The following is a 17,671-nucleotide window of genomic DNA, read 5'->3' as shown; positions in this document are numbered from 1 at the left end:
AAAGTCTTGTCGGTCTTATCGACTTGTCGCGTCACCAAGCAACGATTTAATCACCAATGTGCCTGACGATATTATTACCAGAACACTGTGCTATTACGTCTAATGCTTTAGGCCAGTTCACGATTGATACCGCCGACTACACAACAAAAGCAAAGATACTGAGAGCACTGTCAGTGACTGACAGCAAGCCAGCAAGCAGCATCCGACGAGCGATGGATCGTACGCGGCCATTGTACGCGGCACAGGTGAGCTGGGCGCCGCCATGATGGAGATATAAGTAACTATAGATAAATAAACACCAAAATATTTTTTAGTTTGGTGGTTATTCGCGCCACCTAGAAACTAGGACCCCTCAACGTTACAGACCCCTTAAGGATGACAATAAAAAAAAAAGCAGCGCATAATTGTTTTTTTTATTTAAGAACAAAGTACCATCAACCAAAGAACCACTGTTCTTGGATGATCAAAGACAGGAAAGCAAAATCTTAATTACGGGGTGGTCACCGTTGTCACTGGATGGGAACGTCTAGACAAATCATATAGTGAGTTTATTATGACGTCACCTCCGTCCATGACCTTACCCACCTAACATCCGGTAAGCAAAGGATCAACACGAAAGATGCACATTGATGGCCGCTTATGGGAGCACTAGCAGCGATGAAAGTAACGGAGCACCTACGGATTTCCACATCTCCTCTTCACTCGAGTCAAGCAACGGACGCAGCAGCGTGAGCCTGGAACGCTGCCCCGTCTGCTCGCACCTCAACCGGACTTTTTTCTGCCACGACTGCGTGCGGAACGGCGACTTCACCAGCTCCAGGGACAAGTGTCCCGAGAGGTGAATTTTTCTCACCAACCACCACTGCCCGACTTTTTCGCCGCTCGTGACTCGATTAAATATGCAAGTTTGCACGCGATCGTTGTGACGTGCGCTCCAACGAGCGGTCGCCCGCTGTGTCGCAGCAGCCACCGCCGCAGCCTCTTTGTTGACATACGTGGAATTCGTTTATCGCGCCTTTGCCGAGATCGCGCAGCTGTTTTCGTTGTCGCGGAGGTGTGCGCTACATCGCTCCGCGATCTCTCTTTATCTTTCGCGGGCACCACGACAATTCGGGGTTGGGGTCGCGTCGGGGGCTCGTTGATATCGGAGATGGAGAAACAAAAAGAGTGTTGGTCGCCCTTGACAGCTCCCGTGGGGGAACTGATTTCGATTCTTATGCAATGCTGTGTCGACCTTGCGCCTCTGATGACGCGTTTTTTGTTTTGTTTTTGTTTCAGGTTTGCGGAGAAGAAACTCCGTCTGATTCAGCTCGATCGGCTCAAAGCGGCTCTAGAGGAAAGGTGTGAACACTACTAATTATTAAAAATGAAATTGACGGCAAATAATTTATTAAACATTTCTAAAACCCAAGACGGAGGCTACGTTTTTTACCCTCTTCGTAGCTTCCGTCTTGGGCTTTAGAAATGTTTAACTTTAACCAGTGTGTAGGTGGTTCGTTCACAATTTCTGGACCGTGGAATCTTGTCACCTTTGTTCCAGGATCAAGGAAAAGACAGAAAAACAGTGCAAGAGAAGCTCAAGGGTGAGGCATCTAAAAAAATGTTCCAATTTGGACGCACATCTTGACAACATAAACTACAACAATGAGCTCAATTAGAAAGCAATGCCAAAAGACATCACAACTGCTATATGGCAGGTTGTGTTGGCTTCAAATCGGTTTTTGCACACCTCGAAAGTCATGTTTTGATCTACCTTTGCCTGTAATAATCCCCCAAGAGAATTGATAGTATTTTGAAATAAAAATATAAAGTATTGGCACCGAATAATATTTTTGAGGTATAAATTTCTCCTTGCTGCAGTGTTAGTGTTGAGCATATAGAGACATAGTCGCATTCAAAAATATGAAGAGGTATACAAAAACTTCTTACTGTTGCATGTTAAAACTAAAACTCTATCAAAAGAAATGTTATGCTTAACCTGCACCAATTTTCACATAAATTTCATTCAAATCGGGATCATTCAGCTAGTTCTATTATGCACAGAGAGAATTTTCATAGCTCGGTTAGAAGGTGTGCATCATAGAGAGGTTGGTGTTTCCATGTTCCGGTCTTTGCTTAGTTGTTTGTGGAGCCCAAGGCTTCATATGTGCATGCTTCCTTTCAGCGGCAAGCCATCAAAGATGGCCGGGAACGCATCAGCCTGCTGCGTCATGCCCTTGTTGAGGCACAGGAACAAAAGGCCAAAGGTAGCCGTGGAACTCAACTTTGGGTTACTGCACAAAGACTGCTCGGTCTTTAAGCAGATCTTGTCAATTCAGCATTCTCAGAAGCAACAGACTTTCGAAATCCTTGAATTTAGGCTAGCCCTTGAAAGCCTTTGGGCTTCGTTGGAAAGTATTCAAAGGCAGCCACAGCTGCGTGTTCTGCAGTTAAGCATGCGCTGTCGGCGAGCATTTGCTAGATTTATTTCACTTCATGCGGAGACCAAGCTGCCTGCTTCTTGTACAGTAGTTGCGGTGACGTCAGAAGAGCGCCGACCTCTCATTGGCTTCGATTGAATGGATAGTGGGTAGACCTCAATGCTGGATGCCTTGAGGTCTACCCACAATTTTTTTTTTAATCAGCCTAGAAGAGCTCTGCATTCTCACATCATCGCAACCCCTGTGCAAGAAGCACACAAACTTGCACTCTGTATTCAAACTGTTGTTTATGGCAGACGGTAGGTTGGCCTGGCCACAGCTTGGGCTGATGACGGCATGTGAACACCTCCTAGGAAAGATGGCAGCCCAGCCACGTTTACCTTCAGAATCATATTAGTTATGCCCTATGTGACTCAGTCTCATTTGTGACACCGCGGTCCCACAAGGCATCACTTGCTATGGGGTGTGCACGGAAGCATGGACACACAAATTTCTGAATGAAAGGGCTTTGATTATAAAGCATCTTCTGCTTTTTTTAAACCGGAGTTTCCAAACTTTTTTGCTAAGGAACCGGATCAGGGATCTGTCTCTGTCTCGATGATCAGAAGAGAAATAAATAGATATAAAGGAGGAAAAACAAAAAAGAAATAATCATAAGCAATTGTTGAATGCAAAATTAAAAGTTTGAGTAACTATTAAAACAAAAAAGAACAATGTAAAGTGAGTGAATACATCAACATGATTTTTAAATCTAGTATTTAGCTAAAAACGATGTCATATTACGCAATAATGGGAACGACGAAAATTCGCCAGGCATAAATCAAAGTGCATAGGAACTTTGGCATGTTCCAACAGGGCAGAAAACTAATGGGAATGGTAGAACTGATGCTGACAATATCCAATGGATACAACACAGGAGGACACTAGGCACAATATACATAGATTGCACATGAAGTTTAACATATGAAATTACACAGATATAAAACAGGGACTAAGAATGGTGATGTTGGTGAGGACAATCTACAGTGAATAATATCACGAAAGGACACGCTTCACAATAAACAATTTTCTCTCACATTTTTTTTTTTGCAAGGCTGGGCAGTATTGTGATGCAAATGTATCAAGATAGTATTTAATGATAGTTTCGACTATCTCTATGATGTATTTCTATTTTAGTAGTGAAAGGCATTTGCGATGCATCGCTTGTATCGTGATACTCTGCCAAGCTCGGCGAATCTTGTTACATTTGTTGTCGAAAGTTTACTGTTGGTTCTTAATGATAACCTGAATACTGCCTTTCTGGTACAAGGGATCTCACAATTTGTTTTATGCACCTGCACTACAACCCCATCTACAGGAAGGAAGCCTAGTTACCTGGTATATATCAATCACCAAAATTAAAAAAAAAAAAAAAATTAAAAAAAGACTGGGAAAACGTTGCCCGCAGCTGTGTCGGCGGTGGAGGAGCTCCAACGCGAGAAGCAGGCGGTGCGGAGCAGCGTGGAGGCCCTGTCGGGGCAGCTGCGGGTGGCGCGCAAGCACGTGGACCGGCTGCGCTCTGACTCGCAGCGCAAGCGCCAGGAGCTGGCGGTGTGCCGCCGCGGCGCCAAGGAGGTGGTGCGTGCCAGCCTGAATGATCTCACCCGCTACATCTTCCCCATCAAAGAACACTCCCCGCCTCCCAGGTGGGCATGAGCAACTTTTACATCGTTGACAGGATTAAAAGGAGACGGTTACCATAGATCATTGGTTCTCAGGCTGGGTTACCAGAAACCTAGGAATTCCCGAGCTCCCAAATGTCCTCAGCTGTCCCTGGCCCTTAAGTGAAGTGTTTTACCATTTAAAGTGGGTACTATTTTAGCAGACATAAACCATCTACGGGTGCATAACTATGTACCAACTGCTCACCAGTGTTACGATCGCCGTATTTTCCAGTGTATAAGACGCACCCGCACTTTCCGTAAGTTTCCAGGTAAAAATCAGTAATATGAGACGCATCGTTGTGTAAGATGCACCCCCCCACTTTTTGCAAGTTTCTAAGTAAAAATTAGTATATAAGACGCACCGCTGAAAATTTTTGAAAAAAAGTGTCTTATACACCGGAAAATACTGTATTGCTTTCAAAGTCCGTAGGCTCCTGTGCTGCCTTGATACATTAGTGCCAAGACCGGAAGGTGTTTCTTGGATATCAGCGAAGAGATCACTGCTGCTTGAGATTGGAAAGCCTGTGAACCCTTGTGCTAGTTATTTCACCACAAGCTCCAGCCAAATGCTGCCTCTCATCTGCGACTTCTGTTGGCCTCCTTTAATCAACGTAAAAAATTCAGTGCTATGGTCTTGCCATTTAGGAGCTGTAAATACGCTTTTTGTGGAGGCTAGCATGTTTAAACGCAAACTGGTTTTTACTTCACTTTGTATAAACGCAAAGTTTCAATTTCGAGCACAGGTCGGCCAAAGTTAGATAATCATTTGACGATTCCTTTCGCGATTTCGCCAGTAATTTCGTGAGCCACGTGCGGCGGTTCATCAGCTTGTTTCGCGAGCCTGAAAGGTACAAACTAGTCTGGGGCTTGCCTTTGGGTGACCGTTAGCGTGACCCGGTCGACGACTCCTCGAAGATATTCGAGCGTGTCATGCTTGTTTTTCATATACTCAAATTGCGCGGATAGTGTTGCGGCCAAGGTTGGCACGTGCTGCGCACGGTTGCACAGACGCAGCAAGACATAACAGGCTCAGTTGAGGCTCACCCTCGTACCTCTGCTGCTGCTTGCGTTCTTGGCAGGACTTGCAGCGTTCGACATTAGTCTGCCTCGTGGGAGTTCTGCAGATGCACCGGGTGTGCCCCGCCGCCTCACCGTCTTCGGCGATCAATCCGGGATCCACTTTGTTTGTGATGTCACGTGTTGTCACAATTGAAGTGGATCCCGAATTTATCATCGAAGACCACACAGCGGCGGTCCAGCGTAGTGTGTCGCTTCTCTCGACAAGCCCAGCGCTATAACACGTCCTGCGTTAAACAGAGTTTGCCGGTCGATCTGAGAGGCGGAATCGCTCAGTTGCAGCACGAGCGGCGGCGTTCAGGAGGACGACGTCTGGACAGAGCTGGAGGAGGCGCAGCGGACGACATACGTGCGCGGCCGCTGGGTGACGCTTGTGGCACCGCCACACGACACCACCTACTCTGTGGTCGAGCCAAGGTTGCCGGCCCACGGGGACTACTCCCAGTACTCTGCCTGGGGTAGGGTCTATCGTTTCCTGCATGCTACACTAGACTCCTTCTTCTTTAAAAAATTCCTCAAAGGCTGGCTCACACATTTGCATTCGAGTCTGCTCTACTGCATTGTGCTGTCATGTAACTGCTTATGACGAAGGGACAGATCGCCGCACTGGCACTAGCTATTGGATAGCCCTCAGGCTCTCCTTACAACATTTTCTTTTTCCTAATTGATGCTTAAATATTCATTTTAGGCAATCATGTCCCGATTTGCACAATGGTATTTGATTACGCGCACACACGGCCAGAGGCTCCGGAAGTCTTTCTTTAGAGGGGGGGCTCGACATCTCCGAAATCCTCAAGGTTAGGTTGGTTTCAGGTTGACATTAATTGCCACATTTGAATGAAAACGTATTAATGCACCGCGTTCGCATATTCACGCATATATCCATGGAAAACAAATTAAAACAATGGTCCAGTAAAATAACAGTAAGAAGCTTGCACTGACAACTCATACAATGATTGGATAACCAATCAGCCGCACCATGTGTTCTTTATTTTTTCTTTCCTATACCAACTGTTACATGTCAACCGCAGCTGTGCCTATGCCAAATTGGCTATGTCTAAAAATGAAAACCTTCCTTCATTTGGGGATTCTCGGGGAAGCATGATGTATTAACGCAGACGTAGACAAACAAGTGTTAAAAGTTTTAGACAAAACCCCGAGACTCGGGGGAAAAAAGGACAACACAACACGGAGTCTCAAACACAGCAAGTTGGGCCATCGGATGTCTCAACTGGAAGCAGAGGTTGCATACATTGGTATGTACCTCAGGATCAAGTACATCGACCGTGATCGCTTCGGACTCCTGGCGTCAATGCAAGTTGGGGGGCATCACAAAAGGAAGGTACTGAAGGATAAGAGCTGTGTTTCAGACTTCGTGTTGTGTTGTCCTGAGTTTGTAAACATGTGTCGCCTCATGTGTCATGCCTCTCCACCCTGCGGGCACGACGCCGCATGCGCGCAAAGCTTTCGCCATCGAAGGCGCCTTGTCAAATTTGGGAGCTCGTAGACTTTCGCCTTTTCTAAGCACTCCCGAATCCCCACTCAAGCTCACCAGCCCCCCTCCTTCTCCTAATGATGGCCTTTAAACGCCGCGGTAGTACCGCCTGCCTGTTTTGTCCGCGGGCCAGAAGCAAGCACCCAGAGGTCGGCATTTTAGGTCGCCCTCACTCACCCTCACGGCCACACTCACCTAAGCCCCTCACTCACCCTCACCCTCACAGCTACACTCACCTTCAGCCCCTCACTCACCCTCACCCTCACAGTCACACTCACCTTCAGCCCTTCACTCACCCTCACTGAACCTCACGGCCCTCACGCACTCACCGCCCTCACGCCCCTTACGCCCCTCACGGCCCTCACGGCCCTCACTGCCCTCACGGCCCTCACGCCCCTCACTCACTCATGGCCCTCACGCCACTCACCGCCCTCACGGCCCTCACCGCCCTCACAGCCCTCACCGCCCTTACCGCCCTCACGGCCCTCACGCACTCATAGCCCTCACGCCACTCACCGCCCTCACCGCCCTCACGGCCCTCACCGCCCTCACGGCCCTCACCGCCCTCACGCCACTCACCGCCTTCACGCCACTCACCGCCCTCACGCCACTGACCGCCCTCACGCCACTCACCGCCCTCACGCGCCTCACCGCCCTCGCGGCCCTCACACCCCTCACGCCCCTCACGCACTGATCGCCATCACGCCACTCAGGCCAGCTTCAGATGGGGCAATTTCGCCCAGAAACTTTACGTCGCAACACCAGCAACACGAGCCGCCCGCGATCACACGCAGCAACCAATTGCTGCAATTTGCCATCGTCATCATAAAATTTTATTTTTCTTGCACTATTTAGACGCAATTACGCGTTATAAACGTGTTTTTATGCATTTAAATCTCGTTAAGAATACTAATGCACCTTTCTGAAACAGTTTATTTAAAAAAAAAACGATCGATTTCAAACCAGCACCAAGTCTTTCGGTGTCATCATCACCGGCACGAGGTATCACGTGAAATTTTTGCGTCCCTGATTGGATGCCGCCGCTTCAAACGCATTCGAATGACTCCGAGTTGCTTGCTTATTTCGAGCCGGACCCGGTCTCAGCAATTCGTGTCGATCTAGGGAAAGCTAGAGAACAACCCGCCATTACCACCAAAATTGCTGAGAAAGATGCTCGATCTGAAGGGGGCCTCACGCACTCACCGCCCTCACCCGCTCATGGCCCTCACACCACCTCATGTACTCACCGCCCTCATGGCCCTCACGGCCCTCACGCCACTCACCGCCCTCACACCCCTCACGCACTTATGGCCCTCATACCCCTCACCGCCCTCACCGCCCTCACGGCCCTCATGGCCCTCACCACCCTCACGGCCCTCACCGCCCTCACGGCCCTCACCGCCCTCACCGCCCTCACAGCCCTCACAGCCCTCACGGCCCTCACTCATCCTCAAACTCATGAATTTTCCTGGTTCAGAAACTCACTCACCCTCACCTCACCTGTGAAGATGAGAATGAGTGAGGGTGAGTGAGGGCCCTCATGAGTGAGGTTTGCCGAGGTATGGAAGCACCATGCATCTTCTGGGCTTCTTGCTTCCACACGGGGGAAGCAGACAAACGCTCGCCGACGTCGTCTTGTCGGAATCCATTCATTTCGCTGTCTCCTCTTTGCTCGCTCTAAACTGGTTGTCAATCAGGCTCATGAGTCCTGCCTGTCATTTTCTTCTGGTTTTGACTTTTCAAGCAAGCCTCTCCGTCGCCCCGGTGCTTTTTGTGCTTGGCGGAGGTGAGGAGGGCGGTAGGTCAGCATGCATAAAGAGTAATTTCATTTGTTTCGGCTCAGGAGAGGCGGAGGTACAGCAGATAGGCCGAAGGCCCATACCAGATAATCTGCAAACACACAAACTAAAAAAAAAAAAAAAAAAAGAGGGAGGGGGTGGGGGGGCTCGGCAGCTTGGTCCTGAGGACAGGAGGGGCTCAAGCCCACCCTGCCCCCCCGCTTCCGGAGCCCCTGCACACGGCTTATCTTTTTCGTCGTTTAAACTTATTAGTCCTGACTAGATAGTCAGCCACTTACTTCGCTCTTTTGTCACTGACTCATCGTTTAGCTCGCAACTACTTAGGCGTGCTCCAAAGTAGCGCTAGTTAGTCGAAGCTGGTGAATACAAATAAAGGTCGTCAATGCCACGAAGAACTTGAGGGCAAATATAAGAATTGTGTGGAAAATTGGCACCAACATGCTAGTATGTTCTCTTGTGAGAGATTGCAAGGGTTCGGTCATAAGTAAACGCGGGTGTGGATGGGCCTTTGGACACGGATGGTGCAGTCGGCGTGCGTTGCAAGTGTGCCGGTGTTTTGACGCACCCAGTTGCTGAGCACCAGGAGAGTGCGGTGTCGCCGTCCATGGAGGACCCCCGCAACGTGGGCTACACCCTGGCGGCGGGGCTGCTTTTCACCGCGCAGCTGGTCTCGGTACTCGCCTTCTACCTGGACGTGCGGCTGCCGCACAACCTCTGCTACAGGTTGGTGCCATTTGTCTCTTGTCTCCAGGTGTATTGCTATGAGTGTAACGCCAGATCACAGTGACCTAACTCTCCCGAGTTAAAGGAGCTGTGCAACGGTTTTAACGTTGAAAGAATTGGCACCTTCTACTTTTGACATTGTTAATCTTGTCAAGAAAGGACAGAAAACACACCTCCTTCCTTCGAAATGTTGTGATTCCGCCGCGTAATCGCGAGGCAAAAATTAGAATATTCCCCGACCTGCAGCCGCGAGCGGCGGCCATGAGAAACACGCGGCGTGACATCAATGGGATTCTTGTAGAAAAATAGCAAGTTTTGCAAATACCTGCTCGATAAAAGGTAACTTTTCTATAAATCTTGTCGTTCCAACATAAATATAAATGCGTCAAAACCTGGTATCATCGACAAAACTTTTATTATGCGGAGTTTTAGTGGCGCCTTCTATCCTAGGTCCACAAAACCGTCAGCTCTATCTGCTATCATGAACAGCCGCCAGAAGCCGGAGGGGGAGAGGGACAGAGCCGGACAAGTATGGCCGGACTTGGATGAGACTTTCGACCTTTCACCATATTGTTTGCGCTGCGCCCGCCAGCACGTGGTCACGCGGTTGCGAGCGGATGAGTTCTCGCCGCTCACTGATGGCTCTAAAGAGACGCTTCACCGGACCCCCATTGACGTCACAGCGCACGTGACTTGGAAGATGTCGAAGGAGTTGAGAGGTGCCGAAAACCTCAATCTTTGTCCATTTTTAAAAGAAAAAACTAGGAAATGCAGGCAAAAGCAATTTTTTGTTCTTTACTTCAGAAAGGTCGAGACACCAACTCTCAAATTATTTAAGCAAAGCACTGAAACTGTTGCGCAGCTCCTTTAAATCAAGAAAGAAACAAGTTAACATTACCACGTCGACTTATTCCAGAAGCCAAGTTTCGTTGCCAGCCTCTAATGTCTTTTTTACTTTTTTAATTTTTTATTGTTTTGTTTATTTAATTTATCTCTATTGATGAAAACGAGTCATCAAAGGGACATAACAAAACAAATGAACAGAGGACAAACACAAGCTGACTCATTACTGAAATATATTAAAGAGAAAGAAGAAAAACTGGGCAATAGAATAAAGGACTACAAACATAGAAGGCACTATGCCAAAAGACACTGTGCAGACAGAGGCTCAGGTGCAATATCCTAATTCTGCCGAATGCTTTGTTTGTATGAGCCCTCTCTCATAAAAGGCACTTGCCAAAGGCACTAGCGCCCGTGCCTTTGTTAGCACCACGGATGTTTGTGAGAATGTTGTACGGAAGCAGCAAAAAAGTGTGCCCGGAGGAACAGCTTCACCAACTCAATGCCCCTTCTCATTGGGTCGTTGACTAAACCCCTCGATCTGTTTGTCTTGCAAGTAGCGTCAAATGCACAAACATACAAGGCCCATGCCTCGTGCTGCCCTTGGAAGCACATGGTGGCAGAGCACTCACTTGTAACACGTGTTTTGTGCATTCCGACAACAATGATTGGCAGTACTTGTAAGAAACGCAAAGCGTAAATTTCATCGAGGGGCTTTAGCTGTGACACAATTGCGTGTATGTCGGCTCATCCTCATCTTTCTCCCCCTTTCCCAGTGAATTTGGGGGTGGTGAGCTGGGTGAAGAGGTGTTCCGGCACCGGGTGGCCCAGCTGAACGGCAACGTGGTCCACCTGTGTGCCTCCCAGGGGGTGGACCCCTCGCAGCTCCGCCCCAAGGCCACCCTGCGCAACCTGCTGCTTCTGCTCAACCCTGACATGGCGGACCTCGGGAGGTGAGTTCCCGGCGTATTCCAGGTGTGTTGCCAAGAGAGGCTGGCATGTTGCCAGTGGGTTGTCGGTGTGTAGCCTGGGAGTTTCCGGAGTGTTGTCAGTATGTTGCCGGTGGGTTCCCTTTGAGTTGCCAGTGTTGTCAGTCAGTTGCCAATGTGCTGCCAGTGAGTTGTAGTGTGTTGTCGGTAAATATAGCGCCACTGTAATGCCATATGGCGTTCCCACTTGACGACTAGCGACGAAAGCCATAAAGGTTTCAACTCTTGCATGGTGGACCTATTGGGTATGGAGGAAAACGGGGGTTTTGTGATATCTAAGTCTTTTATCGTGTGAAATCTGTTTTTAATATCATAGGTAAGCACTCAAAAAGCATTTGCATCATTTGTTATGGTCTGAGCGAGCGAACAAGTCTTGTTTTGAGCCCAAATCACCTTACGGTAGCAGACGACACGGTGAGCTCTGCTGCGAGTACAGTTTTGCGGTCCTGCCGCCAACTTTTCGTGGAGTTTCTCCAGTTTCCCCGTTAGCCAGTGCAGTTGACTGCTAGCCTGGAGTCTGTGATGTGAATCACGCATTAGTGATACACGAAAATGTGCCGGTACAATGCTCATCCAGATCAAAACGGGGAGGGGTGGGGATGGAGCCCAGGATCCCTGGCTTCTGCGGTGCTAACTTTCGTTCCATGTGCTCAAAGACTCGCTAATCAAGTCACGTGCGCAGAATTAAGCCAGCGTATAGTGAATGCGGGACAAGCAATGCGGTATTGTATGCGTACATTGGAAACATGATGTAGTAATATGACGAGAGGATTTCATGGCCAGCTAGCTAGCAGCAAGTCCGTACAGTAGAGGTGGATTGGTTTTTAAATACTACGCGTACAATATACCCTTTTCTCGGTGCCTCGGGGAAGGGGAGCCCTCTGTGGCTTCGATTTGTGGGTGAAGATCGAAGGCACGGCATTTTGTGCTAGCTTGAATTTGCCGTCGTTCCAGCGTTCGGCAAACAATTTTACGAACATCGCTGTTTGTGTTGGTTCAGTTCTTCAAACTGTTACATCTATTATCGCGATGATATGACTTATCTCGGAAAGCCGATTACAAGAAGTTATATCAAGAGTACCGCAGGGAACCGTGCTATGTCGATTGTTGTTTTTAATATACATAAATGACCTGTCAGATATTCTGAATTCCACTATTAGATTATATGCGGACGACTGCGTGATTTATAGAAAAAAAAAATGAGTGTAACTGATTGTACCCTTTTGCAAAATGACTTGTCACATATTCAAGCACAGTGTCGAGAATGGCAAGTGGAGATCAATGCCGACAAAACGAAATTTCTTCACTTCACTACAGAAACAAAAACTTTACTCAGATGTTCATACCAATTAAAGCTGTAACATCCTACAAGTATCTGGGCATCAGCTTTAACCATAACTTGTTATGGGAGCCTCATAGAAACTATATACATCTGCGAAAGCAAGCAGAAGTTCGGGATTTTCAAAGTGCCGTCTCTTTAAGGCCACACAAGAAACAAAACTCATTGCATATAAATCTCTCATCCGTCCTCAACTCGAGTATGCATCCATTGTCTGGGTCCCCCATCAGTCGTATCTAGAAGAAAAACTGGAAGCTGTACGGAACCGGGCTACATGTTTCATTCTCCACAATTTCCAGCCCACAAGTGCTACCACCATAGAAGCTGAATTAAACCTCCCTCTATTAAAGCACAGGAGAAAAGTATGTGTTACCCACCTACACAAAATGTATTATAATTTTACTTAAAAAAAAAAAAAAAAGATGAATACTGCCCACATGTTCTCCCGCACCGACCATCCACTCAAAATTTAACTGACTACACTTAGGGCTAACCTATTCAAATTTTCTCCCTTACAATTGGCTATTACTGACTGGAACAACCTCCCAAAACCTATAGACCATTTGCTATATCGCCCGTGGCCAACGCCATGGACGATGATCGTGCCACAGAAGCCAAGCACAAGTGCGAGGCCTGGCGACGACAGGACGCCACGCCAGCTAAACAGTTTTTATAAATACTCAATCCCACCATAGTACAGCTTCGCTGGTCTTCCATCTTCACCAGAATGAAAAGGCTGAAAGTTTTTATACACACTCTTGTAGAGAAAAGGCAAAAAAAACAACAACGAACCCAACATGAAACAAATAGTAGTGCGTTGGGTGTCATAATTACTGGAAAGCTAGCCGAGTGTGGGTAAGGAATGGTAGAAGAAACAGGCTAAATTATTAAGGATTGAGAAGGGGTAGCCGAGATGGCCTATGTTCCTTTCAAAATGTACGAGACATGCCGAAAGCTTGTTCCGGCTGTCTTTACCATGGTGGCCTGGAGTCTCACAGTCCTATTCCGGTTTCACGTGAAAGGATCCCCAGGTAGTCCAAATGAATCCTCAGTCCTTTGGTGGGACGTGCCAGATGCCCCAAGTTTGACTTTGACTTCTGGCTGCCTTGCAGTCCAGTACGCGTGTGCCTCGCGATACCTAAGAGAGTCGGGGGCCGAGGTCCTACAGCGAAGTCCCCTCCCCCACAGGGCGGAGGCGTTTGAGATGAGCCCCGAGCTGTCCTTGTCACTGGAGGAGGGCCTCTCCCAGGACCTGGCCCTCTCAACAGACAGCGACTCGGATGACGACTGCGTCGGGGACGAGTGGGAGAGCATCGCCTCGCTACCGCCTCCGCCTAGCGACCTTCCCTCCCGGGGCGTCCACTCCACCGCCATGGTAGGTGCACCCGCGTGTCGACTAGCCGCACGACGGTGTTTGGAATGCGTCTCCAACCGGTCTTTTTGCTGCGTCCTAAAAGGTGGTTCTTGATTTCCGCTCGGTGACGTCGATGAAGCGTCACATTGTTACCTGGCGTACTCCTGGCAGTAGCTTGGTGGGGGAGGTGAATGTAGCAGATGCCTGTTCTGTTGGTAGGTTGCTTTCAGACTGACGGTTCACTGATGCTTCAGCAGCCAGCAGTCGAGATGCCACAACAATGGCGACACAAGCGTTTGCTCGTTGTTTTTCTTTGAACCTCCACGACCAGCTGCCAGGATTGCGGTATCCGACTGCACAACGTGCCGGCTTCAAAGACATATTTTGCTGCCGGTTCGGTACCACATTCGATGCATGAGCCGAATAGCACGCCAAGCACACCGGCCGAAGACACGTTTTATGTGCCATAACTGTGTGTCGAACTTAGCTTGCACTTGTTTGTGCAGTCTGCCCCCTCTGCAGTAGCCCCTTGCAGAAGATGGCAGGGTTTAGAGTCACTCCATGAGCAGTGCCTCGGAGAAACGACAGATGGGTCACATTGTTGGTCTGAATCGGTGTCACCTTGCCGTTAACAGAATGGGCGGGTGGCATCCTCTGTTCTCCTTGGAATGAGCTAGCGGCACGCAAGCGGCGTCAGAGGCAAACGTGTTTGCTCCGACACGGCTCGTTGCAAAACAAAGCATAGCGTTGATCCGGTTCCGGGCTGCTGTTTTGAACGAAGGCACATTGCACACTCGCTCTGCCGACAATGCAAATGGGGCGAAAATTCGGTGTCACTGTCTGATCTCTGTTGCTTTCGCTGTGGAATTCACTGTTTACGAAATGTCTCGAGACCCAAACCTCATCTGCAAGGGGCAGGAGTTGCTAAACATATTGATCTTGAGGAGCCCTCATGCACTTTGAGCGTGATCGGAGAAACACCCTCCCCTTTCCCTTTTCGACAGCCTCGCAATGCAGCCGTTGTGCAATAGAATTACTAATACACGCACTAGAGAGAAAAGTCAGAATGTCCATCTTATGATTATGTGTCTATGCGTGGCTCAGCTTTCTGTGCCCAGACCAGAAACTAGTTTGCCAGGGGTGAGGTCAGTCGAGAGAAGTTGGTCACCGACGGGAGAAGAACTTCGGGGAAGTGTTTCAGTTTTCCTGCTGAGCACTAGCTTCTTACCTTCAGTAACACTTCTGCATCTCTTGAACTTCGAGCGTGCTCGCACAGCCCGAGGGAAGGCAACGAGCGCATACTCAAGGTTAGGCGTCCGAAAGAGACGCTTCATGTCCCGTCAGTGACTGAAAACAGGTCAAACAACCTCTAGGAGTAATTGGGAAGGCAGTGAAAGATCCCATGAGCTAGAGTTTTGAAAATGAAAGCCTCAAAAGGATTAAAAACGACAAGATCGAGTTCCTAGTTTCAGAGTCCCCTCACAGGTCATGTGCATGTCGGTCAGACACTGTCATTACGACGACCGATTCGTTGTGTTTCTGCTCAAATTGCAGTCCCACCAGCAGGGCCCGCAACAGAGTCCTCCCGCAGCAAGCCTGTTCTCTTCGGCGGTGGCGCTGGCAACAAACTTCTGGCGCCCCAAGTGATCGTCCCGGCCGATAGCGCCATGGGCAGTTTGTATGCAGTCGGCTGTGTGCAATCTTGCGGGCTCGTGGCGAATTCGCCACCGATTTTGGTTCCTGTGGAGCAAGAACTCTGGGGCGTTTCTTCACGACGTAGGCCACACACTTTGCTTTGAAACACGTTGCTCAGAAACTAGCGATCAAACGGCAGTGTTCTGTAGTCTTTGATGTGGTACGAATGAGGGAATGCGTCGTGTGTCTGTGACGAATTTGTTGAGCCTAGGACGTTCAATAAAATAGGTAGTACTAGGTCTCTATTGGGGGTTGGAATGAAAATGAGTGCAAAGAGTTTTTTGAAACACCGATTCTTACCTAATTTTTGTCTTCTCTCTATTTAATGCAGTGCTGCGGAAGTTCTCGTTTTTACATTTTTCCGATTTTTAATTTGAAACTTAGATGAAGCTGACTAGCAATAATTACGCATCTATTTGCGTCGAAAGGTACAAGTGCACCAGACTTTGTGTCGCACAAGCGCCCGAGTTGAATTTGGTAGCTAGTGACGTAACAAATGTGTGCATGGTTCTACTCAACTTGAAGTCAAACACAATTGTATACCTCTTCTATACAGACGTTTGATTGGAGGCTCGGTATTGTTGTTGGCAGACCACAGTGAACTCGAAAGTTAGTTGAAAGTCGACCCCGAAGCCGAAGCCGGTTGCAGTCGCGTCTGCTTTCGGCTTCGATCCACGAAGCTCGAATGTGATATGTACATAAACACAGTTTCTTGGCCGTCTTTTGCCCGATTACGTCCGACGTCTTGCCAAGATAATTGACCCTATAGTGCGTGCTTTCAGAGATTGATTGTAGTGGAAAAGCGAGTGCTGCTTCAACATTGCAGTGTGCCGTTGGCCGAGGTCAGGGACGACGAATGTGCTGTATAAAGTGTACATAGTTCTTATGCTTTCAGCGTCTAGCACCCTTTCTTTGGACATTGGACAGCCACCCACATAGAACGATCATCACATACGTCACTTTCTATCTAAGGAAGTTTTATAAAATGCAGGAAAAGATTTTGCGGACCACTAGCTTCACGGTCCTGGTTGGACAGTGCCAATTTGTGGCGTCTTCTAGCTCGCGTTGTAGTAACTGACAGAGTGAAAACGTCGGGGTGCGTCTTTCGAATGCCCGGCCTCCGCCGAAACTCTCTCCCGCGTTCTCATTCTGTCTGCGATTACGGTGTGTGAATCCACTATTGCCCACTAGCGTTTGTAGCACGAGGCAAACCGTACGCTTGAGCCCTTGGAAGTCGTGTTCTTTACCTCGCAGTATTTGCGTTTTTCTTCGAGGTCCAGCAAAGCTTTTTGTGGAGAAAAAGCATTTTGCATCCAAGATCCCACCGTTTTTGGAAAAGGTGCATGCCCACCGGCCGCAGTTCCAGTGACCCCTCGGATATTGTGGCTGCAGATGTCGCGCCAGCTGCAGTATTGTTTTTTTTGTCCCATTCCAATGCATGGCGTTGCTAGGATGTCGAATCGACCGTGGTTTCTTCAGGAGATGCGTCGAGGGTGTGCAATAGCGTGTGCCCCAATAAAGTTTGATCAAGGTCAGGTGCGTGTCACTCGCTTTCCTCGGCGACACGGTGTCAAGAACCCGTCCCCGACTGCCGCGTTTTGTCACCTGTGCACCAAAGCATTTACAAAACTGCAGGAAGATGCATTGCAGGAGTTGCCGACAAACCCTATGGAGCTACGCAATCTTGATGGCTGTAGAGGCGACCGCAGAGCAGACGAACGGGCATTGAGTACCATCGCAGTGTCCCAACGCGCCACGCGTAGAGCCGCAGTTGCACTGCAAATACATCGTAGAAAAGGCACTGTTTTCTGCGGACACGATAGAATTAATCTGCGGACGCGCCTTGCATGTTTGCTTCGTGCATATGTATCTCTCAAACGTATCTGCACAGTTTTTGTATAATGTGAAAAGACTGTTGGACGCGGTAGCAATATTTTGGAATGTTCACCGATTGTGACGTCGACAGGCAGAGTGGAGTGTGAAAATCAACGATGCTGTAAAAATTAATGCTTTAAATGAAAGAATAAAAACGAGGACGCTCGCAGACAACCACACTCCTTTAGTTAGCAACAATGAATGTTTATTTTCGCGCCAATTTTTCACGCCCTAAAATAAACGCCCGTCGTTGCTAACTGAAAGAATGTGGTTATCTGTGCTAGTCCTCATTTTCAATATTTTTATTTCAAGTATTCATAATTACAACACGCTCACTTTAACCACACCTGTAAAGATGCAAA

At 48.4% G+C, this 17,671-nt stretch overlaps 1 protein-coding gene across 2 annotated transcripts; it reads left to right on the top strand.

The window, feature by feature from the left end:
• Nucleotides 1-34: 34 nt before the first annotated feature.
• Nucleotides 35-16,969, top strand: LOC8023674 (beclin 1-associated autophagy-related key regulator). Of its 2 annotated transcripts, none has more exons than XM_029974232.4 (10): nt 35-838; nt 1,279-1,341; nt 1,541-1,583; nt 2,165-2,246; nt 3,868-4,105; nt 5,477-5,658; nt 9,064-9,217; nt 10,834-11,010; nt 13,574-13,760; nt 15,294-16,969. In XM_029974232.4, the coding sequence occupies exons 1-10, from the start codon at nt 630-632 to the stop codon at nt 15,384-15,386; spliced, it is 1,428 nt and encodes a 475-aa protein (XP_029830092.2). In that variant the 5' UTR covers nt 35-629; the 3' UTR covers nt 15,387-16,969. The 2 variants fall into 2 exon arrangements, with proteins under 2 accessions (XP_029830092.2, XP_029830093.2); XM_029974233.2 differs by having other exon boundaries at nt 582-838; nt 5,483-5,658.
• Nucleotides 16,970-17,671: the final 702 nt, after the last annotated feature.

Source organism: Ixodes scapularis, unplaced genomic scaffold, assembly GCF_016920785.2.
Source record: "Ixodes scapularis isolate PalLabHiFi unplaced genomic scaffold, ASM1692078v2 PGA_scaffold10__122_contigs__length_95168666, whole genome shotgun sequence".
Classification (NCBI taxonomy): Eukaryota; Metazoa; Arthropoda; class Arachnida; order Ixodida; family Ixodidae; genus Ixodes; species Ixodes scapularis.
Note: the sequence above shows the minus strand (reverse complement) of the source record. Positions and strands in the feature narration are given on the sequence as shown.